At 43.4% G+C, this 27,587-nt stretch overlaps 3 protein-coding genes across 12 annotated transcripts in view; 1 reads left to right on the top strand and 2 right to left on the bottom strand.

The window, feature by feature from the left end:
- NFYA (nuclear transcription factor Y subunit alpha) overlaps positions 1–406 on the bottom strand; it is a 16,378-nt gene extending 15,972 nt beyond the window's left edge. For 3 of the 9 annotated variants that reach the window (XM_026056527.1, XM_026056530.1, XM_026056529.1), the window contains exon 1: positions 179–402. The gene's annotated coding sequence lies outside the window, so the exon portion shown is untranslated. Of the gene's footprint in view, positions 1–178 lie in introns of all 9 variants that reach the window. The other 6 variants (XM_026056531.1, XM_026056532.1, XM_026056535.1 and 3 more) reach the window with 5 other exon arrangements.
- A 205-nt stretch (positions 407–611) lies between these two features.
- Positions 612–4,353, top strand: OARD1 (O-acyl-ADP-ribose deacylase 1). Of its 2 annotated transcripts, XM_026056541.1 has the most exons (6): positions 612–785; positions 1,083–1,150; positions 1,707–1,851; positions 2,003–2,061; positions 2,428–2,540; positions 2,873–4,353. In XM_026056541.1, exons 1-6 carry the CDS (start codon positions 710–712, stop codon positions 2,973–2,975), a joined length of 564 nt encoding a protein of 187 aa, XP_025912326.1. In that variant the 5' UTR covers positions 612–709; the 3' UTR covers positions 2,976–4,353. The 2 variants fall into 2 exon arrangements, with proteins under 2 accessions (XP_025912326.1, XP_025912327.1); XM_026056542.1 differs by lacking the exon at positions 1,083–1,150 and having other exon boundaries at positions 707–785.
- Positions 4,354–6,139: 1,786 nt separating this feature from the next.
- APOBEC2 (apolipoprotein B mRNA editing enzyme catalytic subunit 2) lies at positions 6,140–27,460 on the bottom strand. Its single transcript, XM_026056543.1, is given in 5 exon segments — positions 6,140–6,680; positions 14,672–14,832; positions 24,740–24,878; positions 25,453–25,656; positions 27,292–27,460. Coding segments are annotated over 4 exon segments (1,014 nt in total). The 5' UTR covers positions 25,626–25,656; positions 27,292–27,460.
- Positions 27,461–27,587: the final 127 nt, after the last annotated feature.

Below are 27,587 nucleotides of genomic sequence, written 5' to 3'. Positions count from 1 at the left end.
AGCCCCTCTCCTCCCGGTTCGCCCCCCCCCAGGAGCCGGGCCCCGGCCCCTCGGCTCCCCCAGCGCCCGGCCGGCCGGCCCCGGCCCTGCGAGCGGCCTCCTGACTGGTCACTCGGCCCCGCCAATCCCGGCGCTGGGGCCGGCGCTCGGGGGCTCCATATTGGCTGCTCGCACTCACCGTGCCTCGCTCCCCCGGTTCGGGTCCCGCGCTGATTGGCTCCGCTACCGGCCCCCGAAACCCAATCAGCGCCTCCACTCAGCCGCCGCGCAAAATGGCGCCCAACCCCGAACAAAGGCAGGGGAGGGGGCGGGCACCCGCGGCGCAGGCGCACCGGGGCTCCCGCGCCGTATCGCCCCGCCCCTCTTGTCGCGGCCCTTCGTACAAGGCTCTGCCCACCCGCGCCCGGCCCACCCGCGGCTACTGCGTCTGCGCCGAGGGGAGCGCGCGCGCCTCGTCGGGCCACTGCGGCCAACAATGCGCACGCGCCGGCTGCTGCTCCACCCCCCCCTTGTCGTCTCCCTAGGCTCCGCCCCGGGTCGTTGTGCGCATGCGCTTATGGGGACGGGTAGGTTGGCCTTCGGAATGTTCTCGGCAAGCATCATAGAGAGGGCGTTCCTCCAGCCTGCCTAGAGAGACAAGCAGGCAGGGGCGGCCATTTTTATGTGACGATGAATCTGCCCCAGTGGAGAGGAAGGGTTTGGCTGGCCAATGTGGGGAGGCCTGGGGAGGCTCTTCGTGGCGCAAGGCCCGGCCCGGCAGCTCCTTCTTCGCGCTGTGCCTGCAGGTCTGGCCCGCTGAAGGGCTTCCTGAAGAGATAGGGGTGGCTTGAAGGAAGGTGCAAGGCCCGTGGGTGCTGGTTGCTATGGTAACCCCGGGCTGGGGCCCGCATTGCACCTCAGTGGGCTGGAGCTGTGGGGCTGCAGCAGGGAAGCTGCCTTCCCTTCCTTTCTCTTCCCAGGGGCTGTTTTGTCTGTCCCCCGTGTGCCATTGATAGGCAGTCTCAGCCTTGCACCTTCTGTCACACCAGCTTATTGCCCAGTTTGGGGTTCCTAATAACTCTTTCTCTCTGTCATCTTTTCAGCTGAAGAAGTCTTCACCATAGCCCACGTTACCATGGCCACCCACTTCTTCAAGGATCAGGGGGAGAGAGTGCGTAGAAAATGGGTTATGTGGGCTACTGCTGTGATGTGTCTCTTTGAAAAGAGACCTTCTTATCCCCCCCCTAATAACAGAACAGTAGTACCATGTTGCTTTTGTGGGGAAAGTGACTGATATTAAAGTAATTATTGTCAGCTTTCCAGTGTTCCTGTGCTTGTATCAGTGATGCAGATTTTGTACATCAGCATAAAGCTTATCTGCTTAAGTAAATGTCTGGGGATGTCAGGCATTGATGCACTAAAAGTATGCTGAAGGTGTGCACTAAAGCAGTTGTACTCTGTATTTTGTCATTTTCCTTATTCAGCCTTGATTTTGTAAAGTGAACTGAGTAGCTGGCCTGTGATACTCATAACTGACCTTGTAGAAAAGATAGTTATCTATGTGTTGGGTTCATAATCCATACAACTCATTTACTTGTAAATTATCTTAATTTTGGTGCCTTGCACTCCTTATTGTACAGGCTTGCCTAATTCCAAGTATTCTCTTATCTGAATCTGCATTTGCAGGKTTTTTTTTAATTCACCCTGGTGTTTGTGTTGCTTTTCAGATCAAGTGTGTTAAGGGGGACCTTTTCTCATGCCCCCAGACGGACTCATTGGCTCATTGCATCAGCGAGGACTGTCGCATGGGTGCAGGCATAGCTGTTCTTTTTAAGAAGAAGTTTGGAGGTGTACAAGAGCTGTTAGATCAACGTGAGTGATACACGTGATGGAYGTGCAGGAGCTGATGGGCAAACCTTGATTTCCATCAATAAAAGTATTCTAAGCTACTTGGGGTGTGGGGGAGATTAGGTATTGGATTCTAATTGTTTTAAAAAGATCTCCTTGTTCTTCTTCACTTTAGAGAAGAAAACTGGGGAGGTAGCAGTTCTCCAAAGAGAAGACCGATATATATACTACCTGGTAAGAGTAGCATGCAACTCAGGTGCTTTCTTGTAACKAAGCTGTATTAGATGTGATGGTGAGGGCTCTCATAGTTGGGGKTTTTTTGTAGATGTTCTAAATAAAAGGTGTGAGGTGCATTCAGTCTCCCAGCTGATGAGAAGCCAAGCTAACTTGTATATGTGCATTTAGACTTTTAGTTCATAGAACTAGCTGCTAAATTACACCATTTTAACCTATGGAACTTAATTCTTATTCCAAGTAACCATTCAAAGTAGCAAGTCTGGATTTGCAGTTTTGGAGTTTAGTGGAGTGTGTTTTTCAAAAAGAAAATAGTTTGCGATGGTCATGCCTAAGGCACGCTTGACCTTCTGTGTTTGTACTTAGATTACAAAGAAGAAAGTTTCCCACAAACCRACATATGAGAATATGCGAAAGAGTTTAGAAGCCATGAAAACTCACTGTCTCAACAATGGAGTTACTGACATTTCCATGCCTAGGTAAGAAAACTAGGTATTGACATGTAAATATTTCAGTGTTTCTAGGGCAGAGGAATGTTTAAGAGATGATTCCCTACCATCGAATAACAGTTCAAGTATCCACTTTGATATAACTCTTCTSTTCAATTGTGCAAATGAAATTTGTATTTTTCAGTGGAGTTAAACGATARCAAAACGTTCAGGCTTGATTATTTCTGCTTTTTAACTGCATTATGTTGCTTTGTGGTGAGCTGAGTTAGTGCTATATAAAATAGTAGCTGTTTGAAGGGCTAGTTGTTTCCAGCACGCTCCAAAAGAGCTCACTATAGCTGTTTTGGTGTCTTATTTTCCAGGATYGGATGTGGACTTGACCGCCTGGACTGGAATAAAGTTTCAGCAATACTTGGGGAAGTGTTTGAAGACACAGATATTAAGATCACAGTTTACACTCTGTGATCAAAACACTGTAAAGATAGCCTTATTCCCCCTGCTTTCAGGAGTGTTAACTTCTTAACTGATTGGGGGGGAAACTGCATGCTGAGCACATTCTTCTTCTGAGCGTAGCTCACTGTTGTGTTGTCAGTGGCAGTAGCTTTAAAAAGACAAACAAAGCCCAGAGCAGCTAGTTTGGGGTGTAGTATTTAGGGATCCTGTGAAGAAGGCAGGGGTCTTGTGGGAGCCCTCAGGGAGTTTACTGTGTGTCCTAGCAAGCCACCAGATGTCACTGGTCCTCCACCGAGCACCTGTGTGCACCGGAGCCTCTGCTTAAAATTGGCTGTCCCCGTGTGGAGTGAAAATTAGAGCTGTCTAGCGCTTAGATATCTGTTGGTTTGTTGTTCTGGTTCATAGTGATGAACTGTGGAGCCCCTATGACTTTATTTTAAAGTTTTGCAATGTTCATGTACAGAATACAGGTAATATACTTTGTTCTTTAAAGGATTACAAATTAATTTTTTATCTTCTGGGCATAGATGCTTTTTTTTATGAGATTGTACTCGCTAAGAACCGTGCTGTCAATATCAAGTAAATAGCTTTTCAGTACTCTGCTGTCAGATCAGAGCACAGTSCTTGTGAAAAACCATACCAATGTCTGTATTTATTGTAGCTGTGTTCCAGAGGAAAGCTGGGTTTTGAAAGAGAAAGCTGTAGATGTGGGGAAAATGCCTAGCAGATGCATATAATTGGTGTAGTCTGCAGAACTCAATTTTCTGAGAGTCCTCACCTATGAAGTCCTGATGTGCTATAAAAGATTGTAGTACTGAAGTTATGGGTTGGTTTTCATATTTAATTTTTTTACTGCATTTGTAGTTTTTCTGTTATATGTGGGYTGCTGTCTGATGTTACCAAACTGCAAAAGGAAATCAGTAAGTAGCACACTTAATTCATCAGACCATTGGTAAACATTTGGTTCTTTGGAAAGTTTGGTTCCAGTACTGAAGGACTGTCATATAATCTTACTATCCTTTATGCTTGATTTCCCCCCCCCCCCCCACTCCCATAATAACAAATCTTTTGACTTCCCTTATACCAAATGCCCGGAAAAATGCCAGGTGCTTCCAGATATGTTGAATAAACCTAACAGATGAGACATAATGGTTACTTTTCACTAAACGTTAAAGGTATGGGGCCTTTTCTTTTTTTGCCTGAGCATTGTGGGTGGATATGTATTGTATGTTTTCTTTGCAAATTCTGTTGGTGTCTTTAACAGCTTTGCATTATTTCTCTCCCTGATCATTGGCCATCCTCTATTTCTTTGTAAACTTGTTTTTTGGTAGATAATTGCTGTAGCAAATACACAATTGTAAAAAAAATAAACTGAGTAAGACAAATAGGAGCTTGAGTATTGAGTTAATCAAGGATGGRCGACAAGACTGCTCATTGATTTTAGTCCTTGTACTTATTTATATTTGTTTTTAATATCTAGCAGCAAAGGGATTAAATCCACAATGGCTCCACAAAGGTGTTCCCATTGCTGCTCGTTTTTTCTGCATTGAAAGTTTATGCCAGAATTTAGTGCAATTGACTGAGGTAAGAGACAAGTGCGGTCAGTGGTTTTGTCTGTCTAGCACCATTCAGCTTGTGACAGACAGAAACCAGCATTAAGGACTGATTGGAAGAGCAAACCCTATCTGACTCAGTTTCCTAGCTAATGAGCTTCCATGTGACCTTTGTTTGGTCTGTATCTTGTTTTCTATGGAAAGACATATGCCCATATTTTCTTTCCCTGTGTATTGCTTGTACACACTCCTGAAATTTTTTGACATATAGTAATTCTCCCTTCTCATCACACTGCGCTTCAGCTATGAAATATTTCATATGTGGCTGTCCCAGGATGTCTCACTTGTCAGATTAAATTTAGGACCTCCTTCAAATAAAGAAAAAGGAATRAACACTGCTTAACATTTTTGCAGTGGCTACCAATTTTATTTCACTCATTTTGCTTCCCCAGTTTTATATTGCAGACATTTCTGAACAAGGGGAGAAGATATTTGATGTATTTTAAATCAAGTACTTGTGTTACCCAAAGGGTTCCATCGTAATCCCCTGCACTAGAATAGACCAGGTAGCCCTAATTTAAGTCCCAGTTCTGGTTTCTGGGGATGACAGAATAAATCCTCTTATTCCCCCCTTTTAAATGCCTTTCTCTCTAACRTTTATGAAGTACACACTTTCTAAATGCATTTTTTTAATTGGCAGCTTTGCTCTAAGATCTTTTTCCTACAATTGTCCCAGTATGTGAGACCCACACTCTTTCCTGTAGATCCACTGCAATCCATTTAATTCAAGGATTTAACCACACAGTATATTGCTTTCTCTTTTCCAATCAGCAGAGGTGGTGCAGGTTTGTTTGGGAAAAAAACAAACAAACAAACCCCCAAATCCTAAACACCAAAGAGCTGTGTGGTCRATATATTTGTAGTCCATCAGGGCTCAGTTTTCCAGGAGTTGATACTGCATCCTGCTGGAGTCAAAGCCTTGGAAAGCTGAAGGAGTGTCCCGGATGTCCAAGTTTGTCACATCTCTCTTCACAGAYCTTTTCTAAATAGGTCCTGGGGGAGGGGAAGATAAAGAGAGAGGCACATTAGAAGCTTCAAATACTTCCATATTTTATAACTTAAAATAGGTGACTGACTCTTAATACCTCTTAAAAAAAGAAATTCTGCAATGGTGACTCTGATCTCCTTTAGTGTTTTTGTAGAGGGCTAGATTTTGGTGGTGGGGGAGAGGGAGAGTTTCCCCTCTTCTCTACATTTCTTCACCGCTTCCACGTGTGTTCTGAGTGCTGTGCATGCAGGGAACAATGAGGCATTCTTGTTGCATCTAGTGACCCTATGTTTTTACTTCTTASTCTTGGAGGTGTTTACTCTGGGGAAAAAGAGCTCTGAATCCCTTGAGTGCCTGCTGTGGAAGAACCCATCCTTACCCTTCAAGGGGCAAGGCACTGCTAAGGAGAATTTATGATATTCAGRTACTGGCAATCCCAGCCAGGTACATATGGGAGTAGTAGTGGCTGAAAATGACTCCATGATGTGCCTTTAACAACCTGAAGATAAAGAGGGGTCTGTAATACTAATGGAAGGAGCTGGGTGAGCAAATGGAAATCCTCACTCACGTGAGCTTCAGTGCAGAATCTCAGCCAGCTTTTCCTCATAATACTGGAAGTTCTCTTGAATGTCCTCCCATGGCACAAAAGACTTCGCTTCCTGTCCTTCCTCCTGTTCCACAAAGTTCTGCCAGACATACTCAAAGTCTTGAGGCTTCATAATCCTCAGCTTGCAGCCAGCTGCCTTCATTTTTTTCAGGGCAGCCTGCATTTCTGGCTCTTCCCACATGAACAGGCGGCCTACCATGATGGTCAGACGCAGGTTCTTGTTCTTCCTCAGGGTCTCAGTTATYCGATCAGCACAGGTCACACAAGGACTGGAGGAGACGTACCAGGTGATGTTGTAGCGGAGGCTTGATTCACACTTTGGCAAAATAGTGTTAAAGAAAGCAATTTCTGCATGCGCTGCTGCATGTTCATCTTCCAGATAACCCCGAGAAGTTACAGACTCTTTGCCTTGGGTCTCCACAACATAACAGAGGAAGGTTTTGTTCCTACCTGAGCTGTACTCCACATTCCTGAACTGGAATTTGAAAAATATGGCTGGGAGGCGTTCCCTGTGGAGAGGGGAGAGGAGAGAATTATCTTACAGGCAGGTAATAAAGGGTTATAACATTGCGTTAGTTCCTGTGTGATCTTGAACAAGTTACTCAATGTACCATGGCCATATTTCTCCATATTTTGAAAGGAGATGCTTTCTCTGGGAGGATGAAAATTACATTAGAAGTTACAAAATGCTCAGCTACTTCTGCCATGTGGTGAGACTTCCAGCCCCATTCTGACGTCCTAGTCTTTTTCACTTATTTTTGACAGACTTCTACTGGGAATTTCTAGTATCTGTATTCAGGTATTTGAAGAGGAASTTGCTTCTTAACAGTATTTCTTGAGACTATGCTATTTGCTGTTGGCAAGGTGGGTCAGCTATTGGCTTTTTTCCAGGTTTAATGCACCTGAAGACCGAACTGTCCCTCTACTATTTTCCAGGCTGTTAACACAGTTCTGCCAGTATGTTGCAATGTTAATTTGCAGGATCTCTTGTCATAAATTGCTAGGATGATAACTCTGGCATTGCCAATTTATGTCACCCTCAGTGCTTTTGCAATCTCAATTTCCTCTGAGTAGAGGCAAGTGTGATTGACTATTTGCAGTATGTATGTGCTCTGGTTTTATTGTTCTAGTATCAGTTGAATACTAATATTCAGTAGAACTGTGTTGTGTTTTTGGTTTAATATGAGTATCTGAGATCAGATCTAGCTTTGCTATGAGCAAGTGTATTTCTGACTGAAGTTTGATTGTTGTCTCATGGACACTGCTGATAAACTTTGGTCACTTCTTTTCTGCATTTCTAAATTAACATATTCCAAAATAAAACAGTGTTGCTGTTAATAACCTGTTTGCAGTCCTCTTTCACCCAAACAGGGTAGTCCACTGTTATTTAGGGAAGTTAAAATTAGTTCCTTAAAATACTGTGTATAGCTCTTAYTTACTGCAGAGTGAAGAGGTGAAAAAGGAAAGCTGCATCATCTCATAGCACCTGTTTCTTTCTAATAGAGTCCCAGGCTTTCCTGATTGTSCCCCCATAGCATCCAACTATGGAGTTTCATCAGTACAGGAGCTTGTGCTTAAAGGATGTCAGATGGAAAGATGAAAAATATACTGCTGACAAAGTGCCTGGTGACTTGGTAAATGCTGCAAAGGATGGGAATGAAGATTGCACAGAGTAGCCAAAGTGAAGTATTGAAAAGTAGTAACAGAATATTTCATTTATTATATACTGGTAATCTTCTGGCTTGTTGTACTCTTCTCATCTGAGCTTTAAGTGGACCTATAACCTTGATATTCCCAGTGAGGCAATAATGAATCTTTGTAAAACAGTGAGTGTCTTATTCATCCCTGTCTCATCTATAGTCAGATTATAATGTCAGGCTTCTCCAGGGGATACACTGAGCAAAGGTCAGGAGAGATTCTCAGACTCCTGGAAATCTTAATTGGGGAGAGCAGTGAGGCTGCAGGAGTAAGTGGCAGAGCGTTGTTCTGCTGAGGAAAGAGTAATTTGAACTGCACCATCTCACAAGGTGTCTCCAGAGCCAGTGGAAGTGTATGGTATAGAAAAGAGTGAACAGACTACAAAAAAATTATGCTCACTTAGTAGTGTGGGAACAGCAAGTGAATGTACTGTTTGTTTGCTAGTGGGAAATCCTGTTTTGGGTCACAGTGAAAATGTTGAAGTGGTTGCGGGTCAGAATAAGGACTGTACATGGAGGGCTGAATCTGATGCCTTTTTAAAATTAGTGGGTGTCTTCCTATAGAGTGCAGTAAATAAGACCGTGCTAGGACTGCATGAAATGTCCTAAATAGCATGATATTCTGTGCAGATCAGGATGTTTGCCTCAACGGAAGGACTAGCATAGGGAACAGCCACTTCAGAGTTCTTCCCTAATACGTGGTTGCAAGTATAATATTATATACTGCAAGCAAATGGCTTTTTACATAGAAAAGGATTGACAACATGTGCTTTCTAAATGCATAATTTGGAATAAATTACAGCTATCGTCAGGCTTCTTCTGCTGTGTTATTCTAAAAGGGTAAATACAGTTTTCCATAAATGTTTAATTCCACTTACAAAGTGTCAGGAATTTCTCATTGCTATGTGCATGTGCCATTCTTGCCTTCATAACGCAGCCAGAAATTTTCTTGCTGCCAAAGTCCTGCAGTATTTCTGGCTTTTGATAAGTTAAAACATAAAAGAACATCCTCCCTATTTAATTTTTATGATACCACAGTAGTATCTAGGGGTGCATTTGTGCCTGCTGCAAAGATTCACGGTAAAAAGCCTGGAGTTATAGTTCACACTTCTGGTTTGGATTTCCCAACAGTGTGATTTTGCAGTTGAACAACTTCACTTGGAATATCAGTGTTCTATACCAGCCAAATGGTGCAAGTGTTGATGTGACTAGGTTGACCAAGCTGTACTTTTTCCTGAGAGAGGATCATTAGTCTTCCAGATGCAACGAGATACATGAGTCAAAAAATTTTGTTCATGGAGTTGTATCTACACCAGGATTTGCTGCTGCTGCTGCTGCCAGTCAAGGACCACCATAATTCTTTGCATATATCATTGATTCGTGACAGTGGAAGTTCAGYGTATAAGTCTGGCTTTAGAAATTCTGTTAGGAGCAGGTTTTCAGCTGTTTCCTAAACTATATTGTTAAGCCCTTACATAGTTCAGTTCTGCTTGGATAAGATCTGCACAAGACAGGAATTAAACAGTAGAAAGCCTGTTTGGGAGCCTTCCATGCTATCACTGTTGTAGTTGGCACAGAATTAATGGGGCTGAGAAACAGTAGTGTAGATACAGCCTTTTATTTTGATTAATGAGCAAATAAATCATACTGTTTTGGTGTGATTTCGTCTGTGGTTCCCTGCTTTGCATTGATAGTTGGCACAAACCTAGATAATGGAAGTATGCACTGGCATGCACAAATTCTAAACTACCCAGCAAGACTACTTTTAACATCCTTCTCTTACCATTTTGATGTCTCTTCCCCTGCTTTAGATGACTTAAGTTACCTGTTAAGTGCTAGTCTCTTTTTCTTTAAGATGAATTGCAAAATTTCCACTAATTTCATTAAAGAACATTGTAAGAATATAATTTAGCATAGTGTCTCTTTTCCCTGAACTGTGTAAGGTCCTTTCCTCTTATTTGAGACTAAAAAAAATTTATATCCTCCTAAGAGTAGCACTTTTCCTGCTTTACATCCTAGGTAATTAATGATTCCCTTTGAAAATCCAGCTATGTTGGGTCTGACATAAGCCACCCATTGTGCTGTTTCAAAAATAAGTTTGTGAGGCTGCAATAAATTATTTTAAAATAAAGTTGTGTGTTCAACTGTAGCACATCAGAGTCACATGGATGTTCATTCCTAATTTAACTCTCTTGACTGCAAAGCAGTTACATTAGTGAGGAAGTGGAGCGTGTTTGTTCTCATGAACTGTTTAAACATGAGTGATCTGATCCAGGATGTATTGTCTCAAAGGTGTGTTTAGTCAGGCCTTGTAGACAGATCTTATTGTTTATCATCTAGGCATCTGTCTAAGAGTATCTGGGACATCACCTAAATCTGTCCTAGCGACAGGGAATATGCATCAGTTCAATTAATAGGTTTCCAGTAAAGAAGACAAAGCTAAGGGCTCTTTCCAAGTCTGTGAGTGGCTGGCTAAGAGCTTGGAAACTTTGCTGATCATGGATACACGAGGCAAACAATGAGCAGTGTGTACTAGTCAACAAGAATCTGTTTAATCCCATGTAAACCAGAGCAGGGAGGACATTCCAGCACAAGTGTAAATTGTAAACATCTGTCCTGACAGGACTTAGCTCAGTCATTGCTCTATGACTTGCTGCCTCTCTTCCCAGCAGTGGGGCTTTGGGTGAGTTGTCTCTGTCCCTCTCAGAAGCTGGAAATTTCATTCCACGGCAAGTGATTCAGCAGTGAGAGGCTGGGAAAGAACAAACCATGTGTACCATAAGACTGCACACAAACTTAGATGGTGTGTGTTGCATAGTCTGACCTTAGAGTTACAGCAGATGATCCTAATGACTGATTAAAAAGTGAAGTACCACAATTGTATTGTTCATCTGGGTAGATAAAAACACTTTACAAGGAACTGAGCATCAGAATACATCCTCGAAATATTTGTGCTAGCTAGTGTGTAGAAGTCTGCTTCTTTGGAAACTTGTGTCTAGCTTTGATTAGCTTACTGACTGTTCCTAAGTAAATCACTAATTCTTGGCAAGACTGTTTGCCCATGTTTGAATGACAGGTGGTGTATGCATGTTAGTATTATCCCCGTTTCACAAATAAGTTTTTGTTCCAAGGTCAGGGAAAGATAATGCTAACAAAATAGGAAATTCGATTGCTATTCTCATATTTCTTCTCCCAGGATCTGTACCGCTATAGATGCTAGACGTAAAAATCAAATTGTGCCATCTTGCATGTGATTCTGCAATTTATTAAAATACATAAACATCAGATATTTCTGTGACTAAGCTAATTGCTTTTCTGCTTTTGATTTTGTGCAGTCACGGAAGCAGAGAAGTGTTCTTGCCATTTCTCTCTCTTCGGTGAAGGCATCATATTCAGTGCAAGACTTGCATATGAGATTTATGTATGTGGAAGCCTCCTTAAAAGATCATTTATAGGCACTGAACAGTCACAATACTCTAATAATCCCCTGCTCCAATGATGGGATGCAGATGGTTATACAGCTCCCTTGCAGTGTAGGGGAAAGGTAAAAGCTGAAATCTTTATTCTAGCACTTCTCTGGTGATCTTCACTCTTTATCCAAGTGCTTGCCCTGAGTAACAAAACTCTTCTGTGATCTTTATGGATCACATCAAGATGGAAAAAATTCAGACTTTAAGGCAGAAACCTCAATCCCAAAGAATGCTACTAGGCTGAACAGATAATGTGCTTTTGAGTTTGTTGCAATAAGGTAGGCTGGAGGAGGGCAGCAGCTGTCAGACTGTTCTGCCCAGCATGTCCCTCTCATTATTGCATTCTGGTGGGAGAAGAGAATGAGAACTTCTAATGATAAAATAAAAATGTGGAATTGTCTAAAAGATGCTATAAACTAGTAGGACATATTCTTTAGATTTAAATAGCTGTTAAAAACATTTATTTTTTCAGTGTGTATTTGAACTATGGTGTTAGGTTATTTGAGCCTATAAAACAGTGTCCTCCTTTTGCTTGCTCTTTGGCAGCTATTCACAAATAAATACACCCATGCTGGACTCATTGATTATAGAAAGTCTGTAATGATCAATTATAACAGGAGCCAAGGATTTATCACTTCTAGAAGGAGCCTCATTTACACCCTGGGAGAAGTGTAAATAAATGGGGGAAGWGTAAGTAAATGTGTCCACTTAAATGACATGAAATTTGCACAGCCAGGGCTTTTATTTATCCAGGGCTGAGTTGAAGCAAATATTGACAAAAAAGGGGTTAATATTCTTAAACAGGGTGATTAGGTTCTTAGTGTTTTTTGTATAAGCTGAACTCCTTAGAGCCATAAGCAACAGGCTGAAAACTTGGCTGTGTGTCATAAAATGCTCCTAATCCAAGGGCTAAAACTGAAATGCTTGAATAGTACACAGTGTAATTGAATTTAAGTGCTTGGACAGTTGGAATTAATGTGTTTTCTCGTAATTCACATAACTGTCTTAATTGGCTGAAAATCTGTAAATAATTAGAAAATCCAAACAGTGATTACACTAGGTTGAGACACAGTCTGTAGTCACAGGGTACTTATTAAAATGAAAGTAAAAATTGCTGGATTTTTCTGTACCTCTTGAAGGGTCCTTTGGTATTTCTGCTCTACCTCATTTCTCACCTTTAGTAGCTGACATATCAGTAATAAACCAGTCATTAGAGGAGAGTTAGTCATGGTTCACCAGGTATTTGTAAGCAGTTTCCAAATAGATGTGATGAGCACAGTATAAATACCCACATACTGACAGCTCTGTGGTCCCTCACCAAAATATCCAAATACTTTCATTTCAGAAACTTAGACTCCTGTCTGGCTTGGTATCAGTATATAGAATGTGAAAAGTGGCTAGTACCAGCTTAATGTGTGTAGATACCATGTCACAGACTTTAACTCTTCCCTAGAAAGCCTTATCTGGCACTTTCTATAGCATCAGCTTCCAGTCTTACTGTAGTACCTGTGCCATGGTGCGGTTCCAGCAGTGCAGCTCACAGCTCACTTCCAAGTCTCAGCAACTTTACCTTTCCTGTTGTTACCCTTTCCCTCTGCAAACACACATCACCCTTCACGTTCTCACTATTGCCTTTCCAGGGTGGAAAGTCCTGGCAAGTTCTACAACAGCTCATAATTTCAACAAATATTTTAATCAAAAGAAGATACTAAGAAAGTTCTTTTTATCCGTGATTAGCACACCAATTCCTATCCAGGTCTTTGAGGTTAGTAAGGAAGTTTGAAGATACTCCCCAATTCCTTTGCAGTTCTAATAATAAGCTGAATGYGCCAAAGCTGAAAAATATAATTTTTGCACCGAGATTCATTCAGTACACGTCTAAAGTGACTAGAAGCAGTCACCATAGGTATTGTTGGTCCAGTGGCTAATCCAAATGATTTTGGGAGTCTTAGCTCAGTTCCCAGCAGAGGGATGTGCTTTTCTTAAAGTCACTGCTCCAGCAGGCGTGTACTATTTCCGTGACTGTCTATGACAGTTATARAGCAAAGGCGGTGAACAGTCTCACCCCAAGAGATGGTTTTCAGAACAGACACATTTTAAGAAGAAAACTGTTTTGTCACCCCTGCCCAAGGAAGTAACCCGGTCGTGTGAGAGAGGAGATATAGGTGCTGTCCTGCCTTATGCATCATTCTCCGATTTGCCAGCCAAGTTGTTTGCAGTATCTGTCTTATTGGTGACAATATCCCATGCAGAAAGCTTCCAAGTGGGATTTAAGAGTCTGGCCTGAGGTTTACATCAAAGGCGGCTAGAAGAAATCTTGGTTCTGGTTTATCAACTGGGAACATTCCCTTGGTGACTACTGAGGGAGACCAGAGGGAAGAACTACACAGGGCATCTTGATATTACTACAATGAGCATTTTGAAATGCTTAGAGATAGCAGATTACACTTTTTTTTTCTAGTTGCAGCTGTCCATTATGTGTTATTAGTGCACATTCACTTGTCTGTTGACTAGTAATTATTAAAAATAATCTTATTATCAGTATGGTCCCTTGTATTAGAATTTCATAAGAAGCCTTTTAGGCAGGACTTTTCAGGAGGATTAAGAATTCACAAATGGGACCAGGTTTCTCACAGAGTTCAGCTTCCTCCTGGTAGATCTCTGTCATATCTGCCTCCTTCAAAGGCCAAGCTCACTGGAACAAAAGGAGCTGCTTGCTGCTTTGCAGTCTTGAAAATTGTCTGTTGTTTTGGTGCCTTTATGTGTGTTAGGCTCTTTTGAAAGTCAGGTTCCAGCTGTGGGTGTGGAGCCCTTGAAAATGTGGAGTTTTAGCTCTTTTGAAAAATCTACCACTTAGGTCCATAAAGCAAATCAGCCATAGCAGGGGTATTTTTTCTAATCCACAGATGGAGAAACTTTCAGAGGAGCGCCATTGATTACCCCGAGAAATCAATACTCAGTGTTTGTCAAGGGCCCATTTCTTCTACCCTGATATTATCAGTTGAGTGATCCCACTGCAGTCGGTAGGACTGCTTGCACTGGAAGGGAATCAGTGAAAACAATAGGAGCAGACCTGCCTGTATAAAACAAACAGATTTGGCTGCCTGCCTGCCTGCCTGCCTGCCTGGTGTGAATCCATCCTGTAGAAACTCAGTGGAACTTTTAACAAAATCTCACAATAATGAAAGCCCATACTTAACACTGTTTACAAATACACAGAATTGCACCGGCTTAAGTTTTCACCTTTAATTACCCAACATTAGAGCTGAGGCAGAGACCTTTGAAGATCTCCACTTCAGTCTCTTGCACCCTCTTTATATCTAAACCTCTTACCCTGTCACAATTTCAAATGGTGGCAGGTCTTCCCGCTTCACCTTCTTCTTCTTCTTCTCCTCTCCCTCTTCTGCGTTGTCAGGTTCACCATTCTGGGTGTTGCTGGGCTCCTCCTGCTTTTCTGCCATCTTCTTGGATATAGGGATACTCAGTTATGGCCACTGGGAAAAAGAGCAATTTCTGAGAGCTCTCCGGGAGCAGAGACAGCAGTGGAGGGAGGGAAAAACCAGAGCTGGGAGTTCCTGCACTAGACGCAGTTGTCAGGAGCTAAATATGGAACAAAGCAGCAATGATAGAGACTGGATGGAGCAGGATGACCCAGGGCTCTCAGATGTCGCCTCCTTGCCTTGCTTTTGCTAGGTCTTTTTAACAATCCCCCTTGCTCCCCTTTTAATTTAAAATTAAGTGACGACTTCACTGTGGGCGGGTTAAGCAATAGATGGAAAATCCTGGAAGCATAAGTATCTATTTATCCATTAGTATGACAGAAAGCTGGCAAGATGCAAAGCTGGCAGCTTCTTCATCTGCTTTCATTTGCCAGTTTATTATATTGCTGACCTTGAAGGACCACTGTTTTGGCCAGGGCAAGAGGGGGAAGGGGTGCTCTCCATTTGTTTTGTTGAAAAATCCCCATTGTTGGTGGATTTGGCCAAGCTGAATCCTAATGGAGCCATGTGGAGCTTTACAGCAGGGGTGCCCAGAGGAGCAGGAAACCTGCTTTTCCTTCCACCCTGCTCTTCCTTGAGGGAGACACTGAAAACAGGGCTTGAACGGGATGAAATCCTGGGCTTGTTGAAGTCAGTGTCACAAATCCTTCCTATTGATGTAAATGCAAGCCAGAACCTTCTTCCAAATATTTTAAGTTAGGCTTATAATTCACAGAGGCACAGTATTTGTGGTGCAGGGCCATTCCAATTACATGTGCTGAGCATCTGTCCAGCATTGTCTATTTTTTCTCTCTGTTKCCTGAATGTTTGAAAAGCGCACGGCATACTGGGGGGTGGTAGCATGGATAAGAGTAAGCATTTGGAAACTGCTCGGTTTAAGGACTATTGCAGTATTTCGTTGTTTCTTTCGCCTTTGCTGTTGCCGAGGATGCAGGTGCTGGACAAGTGATTGCACTGGGGCCAAAGAATCGGGCAGATGGGAGCCTGTGGTGGCGTGATGGGAAGTGCAGTGTGTGTGTGGACCTGAACGTTACGCAGCAGTAACTGGGACTGGTGTGTGCAGTGTGCCAAGAACAGAGTACTGGAGACATTCTGGTAAGGTGCTTATTGTGGTTTGCCTGAACTAGTGTGGGTGTGGAACGTGTCTTTCATACAAAGAGAAATGGAATACCGTTAGGGGGGCTGTAAAGATTTTATCGACACAAGTTCGGGATGTTCAATTTGCTCGGCACTGAATCAGGCAAATCTCTCAAAGAAGCTATGTTAACTTGGAAGGATACTCAGGATTAGTTTAGGTTTCACATTAGTGCTAAAAAGGGGTTTATATGTTTGGGTTTGGGGGGTTGTATCCAGGATTATGTGAAATCTTTCCAATTTCTCACTCTGAATTTCAATCACTTAAAGAGAAAATTCATATAAATCCCATGTGAACCAAGCTGAATGAAAACCTGAGTAAGATTTTTCTCAGAGACTAATCCTGTTATGTCATTAGGGTGGAAATAAATGGAAAGCGTGTAGCTGTGCAGAACTCATGTCTTAGCCAAAGCATATTGGAAATCAGACCCCCAATATCTTGGGCTCTGCTCTAATATCAGAACCCGTGATCATCAAGATTTGGATAAATATAAAATATTAAGCTATGTTTGATTAAGTATTCAGTCTACACTTATTGGAAGACCTGCTTGTTAGTTTGAGGAGGATAGATTGTATTCTTCATAGAAATCAAAGAGGCACAAATTCCTGCTTTCAGGCAAAACTCATTCTTTATGATAACGTTGTAGCCAGCTCTTCTACAATTTTAGAGTGGTCTACACTACCAAAAAGTTAAATAAACTTGTGCCATTGGGCAGATAATTTGTCTCCTGGATACTTGTTCTCGCCCCTTTGCTAACAACAGCCCAACCTTTCTGCGTTTCTATGAGAATCACGGTACTGTTTGCAGCTCTTCATTAGTAGCATCATTGAAATGCAGTTGTTCTGGGTACAGAGTGCACCACCCGCCCTCTTACTCCCACACTGTTTGCTAGTGATGAGAAATTGTTTATTTGATGACTGACACAGCTGGCATGGAGAGTATTGTGACAACAGTGCAATCAAGGATTTGACAAGTTCCAAGACATCCTATCCATGGAACATATAACTTTCCTTTTCATGGTGCAAGATTTTGTTTATTTTTAAACTGAAAATACTTTTCCTGGAGGGCAGGTGTAGTGTTTTTCCTCTTGCCTGGTAACTATGCTCAAATTCCATCTCCCATGTCCAATTACTTTCACCTCTGACATTTCAGGCAGTGATTTTGGGGATGGGGGTCCTCTCTTAATGAGTGATGGCTTGTCTCCTTCTTCCCCCTAAACTTTAAAAAAATCAATCCAGACCCTCTCCAGTCCCTCTGACCCACTTTTCTTTATTTTTGGAAGCTCTTGACTGCTAGGGTCCCATCTTTCCTGCAGCCTTTAGCTTTCACTGGCCTGGCCTCTCTGCAGAGTTCAGTGCTGAGCTCTAATCTAATCTCCGGAATGTGGCACTGAGACGCTGCCTCTACCCAGCCATTACCCGGCTGCTTCACAGCTCCATCTAGGGCAGTGCAAAAATAGTCATGATTCACCCCCCTGCAGCGTCTGCCTGCGCCAAAAATATAAAGGGACGCCACCGAGTTGCTGTCAATCTGACATTTTGCATTAGCCTCAGGGACGAAAGCTTTGATCAATTTTGTTCAGTTGTTTTTAAATGACCCTAGTTCCCCCCAAGTGGGTGCGTGTGTGTGAGAGTGTGCATGCATGCGCCTAATGACTGAAGCCAGTAATGGAAATTTCTTTCCCTCAGCTAGTTCAGAGAAGGAGCTAGGGTACGGTGCAGAGAGGTGCCAGAGATGCAGCTAGCCTCACGTAAGGACTTCCCAGTGGCACTTAGCTTAACTAAAATCATTGCACTTGCCTATCTGCATTTGCATCAAGAATTCTTTCCACCCTGCCCCTCTCCCCACTGATTTAATGTTTTATTTAGTTGACTGTGAATTTCTGTGAGAAACTGAATTTCTCTGAGAGCCCTGCACAGTGGAATCTGTTTAGCCACAGAAGAAGCACAAGAGATCTGCATGCATGTCAGGTCTCGCGCGGTGAGAATGAAAATGAGCCGGTTGCCTCTCACCGGTTGTTCCCCCACAGAAAGGGCTAAATCATGCTCATTTACAGCAGAACCGTGTAGCCTCTCCCCGTGACCCAGCAGGCCGGATGCAGCCGGTAGCTCTGGACTCTTCCCCAGTAGGTAATCCTGTTAGGCAGCTGCACCTTGCATGAGATAGCCTCCAACGGGAGGGACCAGGACCCTGCTCTGCAGCCACGAGATGGGCCGTGGAGCCACATGCCTCTCAGTGGCACGACCCCAAGGTGTGGTTTCCTGTTAGAGGCCATTCTCCATCCTATGACAGAAGTGTCCTGCCACATCTGGCAGGCTGTCTCCGCCCTGTAAAATGCCTGAATCCACTGTATCAGGGCATCACGGCCAGAAGGCCTGAGCAGAGCTAGATGAAGTAATACRGAGGGGAAAGGGTAGGCCTCAAAGACGCCAAATCTACGGTAAGACTTGAAGAGCTTTGTCTGCAATAAGTGGGAATGCTGCCAGCAAAGTGGGCTAGCAGGGCAAGGCTAAGATGGCAACCTGTTCTGGGAAGATCGTTCTGGCTTTGTTGGATTCTTGGATATTAAGATCTCATCCTGCATCCATCTAAGTCCAGAAGAGTTTTTCCACTGACTTTAGAGACATCTCCAAACAATCTGGTGACTTTTCTCCTATCTTAAATGAGTATCTCATGTATAAAGTTAAAAACATTGTACYTCATTCTCTTGATCTGTCTCCTGGCCTAGTCATTTGCTGGTCCTCTCCTAATTGCAGGAGTTACTTTGCTACGTGCAAATGGTCGTTACCCTGTCCTGATCACAGAGGGGCAGTAGAAGAGACCTGGCTGCAAAAGTCCTTGCTAGGGAAGGGAGGCTTTGTTGCATTCCCAGGCTGGAGGAACATTTTCGGATGGAGCCGAGAGTGAAATAAGATACTGGCTGCGTGAGTCATGGCTCAGACGTCCTCTCTATTCCAAGGGGACAGCTGGTGGCAGTAACAAAACATCTCCCTAGATACATTGTCTGGCAGCGATCCCCCTCCTGCTTTTTCCAGCTGTAACTACCGTTACGTGATAAATAAATAAACACTCTCTGACAGTGATGTGCAGAGGCAGCTTTCCTTCCCTTAGCCCTGGTAGGCCCTCACCTGCCCCTTCTACCCCTTCCAACCCACTGCAGGACAATATTGCCAAGATTTAAGAGAAGGTGTCGGAAAACACTGCTTTCAGGCACTGCAGAATCCTACAGGTTTGCCCTGAATAGTGCACTTGTCCTCTTCTGTGCTGAATGCTCGTTCCCTGCGAAAGGCAGTACAGCAGAGCTGAAGTGAGCTGTGGTGCAGGGAGAGAGACGTGATGCTCTCACCTCCTTGCCTTCCTTATCTTCGCTGCTGGAGCCTGGCCTCTCTGGCTCTCGATCCCCAGTGCCCAACACACACACACACACCCATTAACTACATTGCTGTAGAGCAGGGAAGGAGTCCGTTTTGTTGGCAGACGCTGCTGGCTGTCTGATTAATTGGAAGCCCAATTTAAAGTTAATGACAGCTCCAGGCAGTGTAACCTCCTTCCTGCTGGGTTTCTGCTGCTGCAGTTTTACGGGGAGCTGTTCAAGGGTGAGGTCAGCCCCAGCCACGCTGCGGGTGCTCAAAGCCACAGGAATGCGTATTCTGCGCCACCCGGTGCTATCGAAAGGGTGGTGGGGAGAGCTACAGGCTCACAGTCGGCACTTGCTTAAGCTTGGCTTGCGCATGTGCCGTAGCAAATCCTCTCTAGCTTTTAACTCTACCTTTTAGCATAGCTCCACAGACAGCAGTAACTCAATTAAAGTTCCCTACCATTGGAGCTAGAGTGTCTTCTGAAACAGCTGGTAAATTATAAATGAGACAAGGGTTAGGAAAAAAAGCTGGATTGTAAGTCAGGAAGCTTTTGTTTATGCACAAATATCGTGTATCCAGCAGCCAGAGGGTGTGCCCAGGGGGCTAAGATCAAGTGTACAGTCGGTTTAATATCAGATGAAGAGAGGGATCATTATTAGACATGGTGATCTGAGAGGTGTCTCCTCTCTAAATGCCACGACCCTATGAAAGCTGTCACCAACGCATGGCCTTTATCTGAGTCACTGCTGGATCAGGCGGACCACGACGGGGACGGAACACGGTACCCACTCCATAAGCTAATATAGGGCGGCTGAACAAAAGCCTCGCGTGCCTGCTGAGGTGTTAGGGATCCACTCTGCCGGCCGCCTGGTTAATGCTGGCATAAGCGAAACCTCTCAGTGCTCCTCTGGATTCGGTGGGGAAAAGGGCCCTTCAGAAAGACGATGTACAGCAGGGAACAGGGCCCCGAGCTCACGCACAAGAGACCTCAGGTGAAATCCTCTCGCTCGTGAACGGGCAGAGTTTCACTGATTTCAACAAGCCAGGGTCCTAACCTTGGGTTGGATTTCTAGCGCCTCTCTAGGCCTTTCTTTCCTCTTCCATTTTGTCGGTTTGACTGTAACACRGGGCCGGATCCAGGCAAGATCTGCAATGGAGGGCTGCGTGGCCGTGTGCTTGTTCCAGCCAGGGTGTCACCAGGAGCAAAAGCCATTTCACGTAGCGCTGAGGGGAAACCYGGGCCCTGGAGCTGCACAAGGGCAGAGACTGCTTTTGCTCTGCACTGCACAAGATAAATAAGAAATTTTCTAGATGGCTGACTGTGAAATGCTGTTAAAGTTATTTTTATGCAAAGAGTTTTAGTGTGTCTGTTTAAATAGCAAGTATACTAAACAATGCTTTAAATATTAATACAAGAGGGTGCTTTGCAGAATTTAAATTTGTCTATTGATTTTAGGCTATTACCTATATTGCACATAATGCTTAGGAACATCTGCTATTTTTGTTGCTTGCAAGAAAATGCAAGTAGCAAAGAGAAGCTCACTGTAGATTTATAGGTGGACTGGAGGGAAGAGGAACTGAAATGATGACAAGAACAAGTCAACTAGTCACACTGGTTGGGAGAATGGGAAGGCATAGAGGGCAAGCCTGAAAAGTTCAAAAAAAATCTGTTATTCTTAATACAAGGTTTTACTTTACCTGTCTGAAAAAATGGGAAGAAGGGGAGGGAGGAGGAATTTATGAAAGCTGATCACCTATGTATCCATATATTCAATTTGGAAATGTTATTAAAATGTTGCAGGTTTTAACCAGATCTAGAGTCACTTACCGACTTAAATGTGATTTAAATAATATCCTTTCCCTTTTTAGAAGCAGAGAACYCTATACAGACATGCCTTATCCTCATGGCTTCACTAGATGGCTCTGCTCATCTCTAGTCCTTGTGGCTTTGCTGTGCTAACTAGGAAAGGACAGACATAATGACGTTCAGTTGCCCTAAATCATTCTTAACTCCACTGAACTGAATCTCCAGTGCAGATATTAGTTTCTTTTTAAAAAGAAATAGTTTATGTCTTCCTGTCCTTTGACATGTGGCTCCCTGGAAGATACAGACTAGTCATTACTGTAAATAAGCACAGTGGTAATACACAGCCATATAAAGCCCTGAGATATATAGGTGGGTGTTTTTAAGTAGCTTATGATCTTTCTAGTGCTGCTTGATGTGCTCAGTGCTTCATAGCCCTACAGCTGCTTACAGTCGCATCTATCCAGGGGCCTGTTCTTAGGTATCCTTTACTTGGGAGACATCAGCAATGTGCTTGCAACAGCAGTCCTGAATAAAGGTGTCCTGTAGCTGGAAGGGAAAAATAATGGATGGGATCAAAATGATGAAACAAGATATAATGCCAAATTTTAAAAGGATGCCACAAATGTCAAGTGCTGTGAACTATCGGTATTTGTTTTTTTCTTGGGCCTAGCTTTCAGCCCTGCTGAGCACCCAGCTCTTCCACCAAGTTAGTTGGACCGAGGAAGATTCAGCCTGAAAATCAGGCTTGATGTGACTCAGGAAAGACCTCCAGACCCCGAACTATTGCTGATCAAAGGGTCCAGCAAGAATTAGCTTCCTTAACTTAATGCTGTGGGTGAAGTACAATGGAGAAGCCTGTTATGGGAACGTATCTCCAAGTGAGTGTGTCTCTGCTCTGCAGAGACCCCAACAGAAGGAACATTTGGGACCCTTAGGCTTGAAACCCACACAGCCCCTTTGCTCCTAACACACACTTAGGAGTTTGGCTGCTGGAGCCCTGCAGAGCCTTGTTGCCAATCCCCTTCTCTTTGCAGACAGAGCGCAAACCACGGGCTTCAGACAGGATCCCTTGAGCTTTTTCCAGTCCCTTTTGCAAACCTAGTGCCACACTAGTAAAGCAAGAATAACTTGGTTTTGTTTATTTTCTGAACAAAAATGTCTTGGTTTTATTAAAAGCAAGTACAATTTATTTTACATCCCCAGCTAAGCCTCCTCCCCCTTCCCCCTTCCCTAATAAACCTATTCCTTTACCCACCCACCTTAATCTACAGTCAGCTGCCAGAAAGAAGATACACTTACCGCTTTTCTTCACATACATTGCTTCTATCAATTAACAAAAATAATAGTAAATATTCCCCAACAGACAGCAACATTTAAGTCTCTGATCTAGCAAACACAAGGGCCAGAATAAAGCATGGAGAGAGCTAGTCCATTCACCTTTTGTGTCTGATTCTGTATCATGGGTTGGTCATATTTCTCTTGAATACTATGTATAGTTTAATCATTCCTGATTAATTCCTGATTGCCTGATTAATCTTTAGTAATGGAAGGACTCTGAGTAAGATATCTGTACTGCACCTGACAGACTTTGCATGGGACCTTTTGGCAATCATGTAATTACAACCTTCAAGGCAATGTGAGCAAGCTTTTAATTTTACAAAAGCTCCTGTGTTTCAGTACTTAAAAATATTTTAAGTATTTTTTCAAAGGCACTGATGTTAGTTTTTCTTTTCTGGTGAGGAATAGCACACACAGGTGGAAGAGAGAAATTTCCTCTTGGGACAAGCATTTGCATTCTAATCATTGTTGCTTTATCCTGGAGCAGGAAACTCAAGAAGTGCAATACTCCACAAATAGAAGTTAAAGTGCCCAGTCTCCTTTCACTGGCAGAACAAGACAGATTACTGCTTGCTCAGTAACTGTCAGATAAAAAGGTTATGGTAAAAAGTGCAGACCAGATGAGACATGAAAATGAAGCAACAGCAAGAATAGCAAAAAAAAACAAGTAAGTTTTTAAAAATTAGTTTGTGTGAGTGAAGGTCATTTTTGTTTGGTCCCAGAAGAAGAGATAGGATCTACCATGTGTGTGAACAAGTTCTGCTCTCTTGGGGACTGGTAGCAGTCCAGAGCGGTTTCACTGATTCCAGGACTGCTACTCTGAATTTTACTGGTATAAGAGATCCTAATTTGGCTGATGGAATTTGGCCTGGTACAATTAAGGTCACCATACAGCTGTAGCCCCAAAACCTCTACAGTGCTGGAAGAAAAGGTTCTCAGGTTAAAAATGCATGATTACCTTAAGGGAACACACAGGTGCATGGTGCAAACTTTTCTTTCACACAACCTTGATGAAAGGGGGAGGAGGAGGCATGTTCTGATGCCTGTCCTAAAGTGAATCACCCCCAGATTACTAGATCTTGGTTCACATCAGCATAGTTTAATTTCACAAAATGCCTTCATTTCTGTCCAGCTCTTATTCAGTCTTTCCTGGTTTTTGCTCAGGGTTGTCCTTCCAGATGCGGATTGTGAGACAAGTCGCCATGGCCAGCCAGCCCAAGTAAGGCACCATCAATAGCGTTGCTATCTTGTTAATGCGGTACCACGAGCACATCGTGCCTATCACCAGGCCATCTAAGCACAGGATGTCAATCAGTGCCTGGAGAGCAGAGAGAAGAAAATTACTCTGATGCTCACTCTTGGGACAAGACCATAAGCACTCCTACTAAAGGCAGTGAGGTAAAATAGCACTCAGGGAAATTTAGCACTGAAAAGCCACCTAGACTGGTCCTAAACCCCAGAACCTTGGCTCTGAACTCTGGTCAGTGAGATCTGAATGCATCACACCAGGAGTCAAGGCCAATGTCAGGTTTTTTTGCTGTCAAGTTCCACAGGTTAATAGACTGTTTATGATGATCAGTGGCTCCTTCTACTGATAATGCCTATGTAGGCAGATCAGCAACATGCTTACAGCAGTACGAATAGCTATTATCACTTCACAGACTTTCTAAATGTACCTTTCGTGCACAGAGTGACAAAATTCAGATAGAAGCATAAGCCCTACTCTGCATCTCCATAATCCCCAGGTCTTGACACCTGAGCTAAGTGCTTTTTGAATACACCACCAGTGTTCAATGCTGCTACGCCGTATCTTTCTTYGGTGTGTATCCTCCCACTGACTCCACTATGCACATTGCATTGTATTGCCCGATAAGCCACTCATAGCTAATACACCCCTAAAGAGGCCCTAACTTTGCTGCTTGCTAGGGAAGGGTGTGACTCTCAGAGAGACTTATCTCTAACCCTGAATCCTTAACTAGGAGATGCAGCAGCTGGACTATTGACTCCCTGATCTGCCGCCCTGCTCCAGCAGAGCCAGCTATCTGAATGACGAGARCAGAGTGAGAAATGCAAGGGACTGATATCATTGTCTAGAACCAGGTGCAGTATGAACTATATCTGAGAAAAGCCCTTCTTGCAGCTCTGTTTACACTCCTCTGTTATATAATGCTGGTTAGAAACCCTCCCAACAAACCCCAAAACAGTAGCAGGGACACCAGCAAACAAGTCTCCAGCAGATGAATGTATGTCTAGATACATTACCATCTTTAAGTTATGTATACCGAAGAAGAAGGGAGGCCAAGCCCAGTTCAAGGCCAGTTGAGCCCCATAGAGGCCAAGCGGGATGATGGCTTTGCTGTTGCAGCCACCCAGGTCATTCCAGATCAGATAAGAGGCATAGCTGTGAAGAGGAAAACCCACATTAGTGTTTTGCTGTCCTGCAGTCAGTTCTGGCTTCCAGAGACTGGGATTATTGGAATTTAGTATCAAAGGGCATTTTTCACCTCTTTTGGACCAAGACAACTCCAAGAATGTGACTACARTGCTGTAAACCTCAAATACAAGTACTCTTTTCATGGAAAAGTGTCTTGCAAAGTGGGTTTGCATGAGAGTTTTATTTGACTGAAAGTCGGCTGCATCCATGTCCCTCACTACTCTCAAACCCATGGTCTGTTTCATACCTATGTGGCCCACATTTTTCCCAGGGCAGTGACTGCTTTAAATATGCGTTCACAGCGGTAAGTGTGGGCTGCGTCCCTGGCCAAAAACATAGCCTGCAGYGTGAAGCTGAGGAACTCAGTCCAGAAAGCAGCTCAGGCTGCACTTCATCTGCTGGGAATAAGTATACCTGACATGCCTTGCTGATCTGGGGAAAAGGGATATCGTAAAAGTGAATGAATGAAGAGCCTGAAATGACCGCTCTGTTAGGGATCAAAAACAGCAGGACAAGAGATGAAGTGGTAGGCAGAACTTACCCCATGCCAGTGTACAGGACAGTCCAAGCCACAGGGAATACTTTGCGGGGTGGACACCAGGAAGGTTTCTTTAGCTTCTCATACCAAACAGGCACTTCTTTGCGATTAATGAACCAGCCAAGGAATCCTCCAACATGAGGCAGGACAGTAAAACCAACGGTATGAGCCCACATCCTTCTTTGGTGAGTTGAAGTAGTCTTTTGCCTGTTGTAAATTAAAAGCAATAATTGATCATCACTTAGAAAGAACATTTTTTCCCACCTTCATCTTTCAAGCTTTCTCTCTAATGCCTATATTTCACTTTAGTGGCTAAGCCAGAAGATAAGTGTTTAAAATTGTATTCAGCTCTGCCACTGACTCYGCTCTGTCCATCTGCCTGCCTGTGACGTAGGGGAAATTATTCTTGTTGTGATTATATTTTCTCCTTGGTCTACTAAGYGAACTGGCTCCTCCTTGCTATTTCATAGTTTCTTACAATATATTTGTGACAGAGTTCACCTAAGGTGGTTATATCCTTAGAAGACAAGACTGCAGGTACTTTTATCATTCTGCTTCGGAATGCATAAGTCAGTGTACAAATTTTAATGTACATTCATGGAGGCTACACATCTCAGCAGAGCTGTTATCTCTCCTCTGCATGCTGCTCTGAGTACGAAAACTCGGACACATCATGCCCAGGACCCCACTCTCTTCTGACTTCAGCTAATTTTTCACCATGGATTTATATTTTAAATGAGATCTACRCTAAGACAATGTTCTTTCACCAATTTTTAAGTGATCTATGAACGTTGTTTAATCCTCTCCGCAGTCCTAGCAGGCAGAGGTGGATTCTTACCTCTGTATCACAAATGGGTAAGCTGAGACACACCAGCAGTTTCCTGACTTGCTCACAGTTTTACAACTTCATTGCATAAAAGGAAGGAACATTTACTTTAATAATTACATTATGCTCCCACACAAGACAGCTGTGATAAGGATAATATCTAGCATTTCATTCTGTCCCGTACCTTCCCCTGCCATCATCAGTAGGCTTCTGAACCTGTTAGTATTGTGTCCTTCCTCCATCTGCCACTACATTGGCCTTCCCTTTTGATCCATTCATGAACTAAAGCTGAATTAGCATTCATCTGGGATAACACATAGGACTCTCCAGGAGTGCAGCAGKTTTGTACTTGCTGTCAGCATCAGTGCAAAAGACACCTGAGGAAATGCACTTGGGAAAGATTGTTGTTTTTAGCAATGCAAGAACAGAGAAGCAGACTCAGAAAATTCCCTCATCCAGAGAAATGTCCCTGGGAACCTGACACTCTGAATGCTGGTCAGGGGAACAGAGAGCAGGAGGAAAGAACTTATCTGCATAGTCATCTCTGTTTGGGATTTTAATTCACAGTTAACACATTGCTATATCCTGTGCTAATTATTATTATTATCATCATGCTRCAAAGCATTCATCTTTAGAAACACACACCAGCAGCACAAACCAATTTACACATCAGTAAGGGACAAATACTCCAGACACCATCTCTAACAACTCCTTTACCAGACAATTTATAGTACTATTAAAGYGTCTTTAGAACCAGAAAATCCAGCCAACACTGAGCAAAATAATAGCTGTTAGTCCTGTTTTTAAAGTGTAAAACAGCATTGTAATATTGCATCTATAGAAAAGGAAAATGGGAAAAGTAGACTTTTACCCCCTCCCAACTGCCGTGTAGTTGCCAAACTAGCCTGGTAGAGGCTGCGGAGGTAACTAAGGGTTGAAAAGAACACCTTATGATAATGCTCTGTTTTGGCTCCCGGCTGTTGCAACGGACAGGGTTTGAGCTATAAACACCTTACCGTCTCTTACTGCCTTTCCCTCCCTTGCAAAGAAAATGGGTTGGATTTCCAAGGCCAGCTCCTCTCTCTAATGCTGGTGCTTCTGTACAGTGAAGAAATTGGCAGCTGAGTTTTACCTAAATAGCAGAAAAAAGGGCGTGGGTGGGTGTGTGGCTCTATCAGATTACACAAGAGAGCCCACACTGCAAGAATTACAGGGGATCTTTGGTGGTGGTTGAGTAACTGTCTGCAGAGGGTGGATCCAGCTCCTCATTCAAACGCCACATAGAAGCCACACGTGAGGCTCTGCCTCTTGG

The sequence above is a fragment of the Apteryx rowi genome, unplaced genomic scaffold (assembly GCF_003343035.1).
Source record: "Apteryx rowi isolate R43461 unplaced genomic scaffold, aptRow1 scaffold_132, whole genome shotgun sequence".
Taxonomy (NCBI): Eukaryota; Metazoa; Chordata; class Aves; order Apterygiformes; family Apterygidae; genus Apteryx; species Apteryx rowi.
Note: the sequence above shows the minus strand (reverse complement) of the source record. Positions and strands in the feature narration are given on the sequence as shown.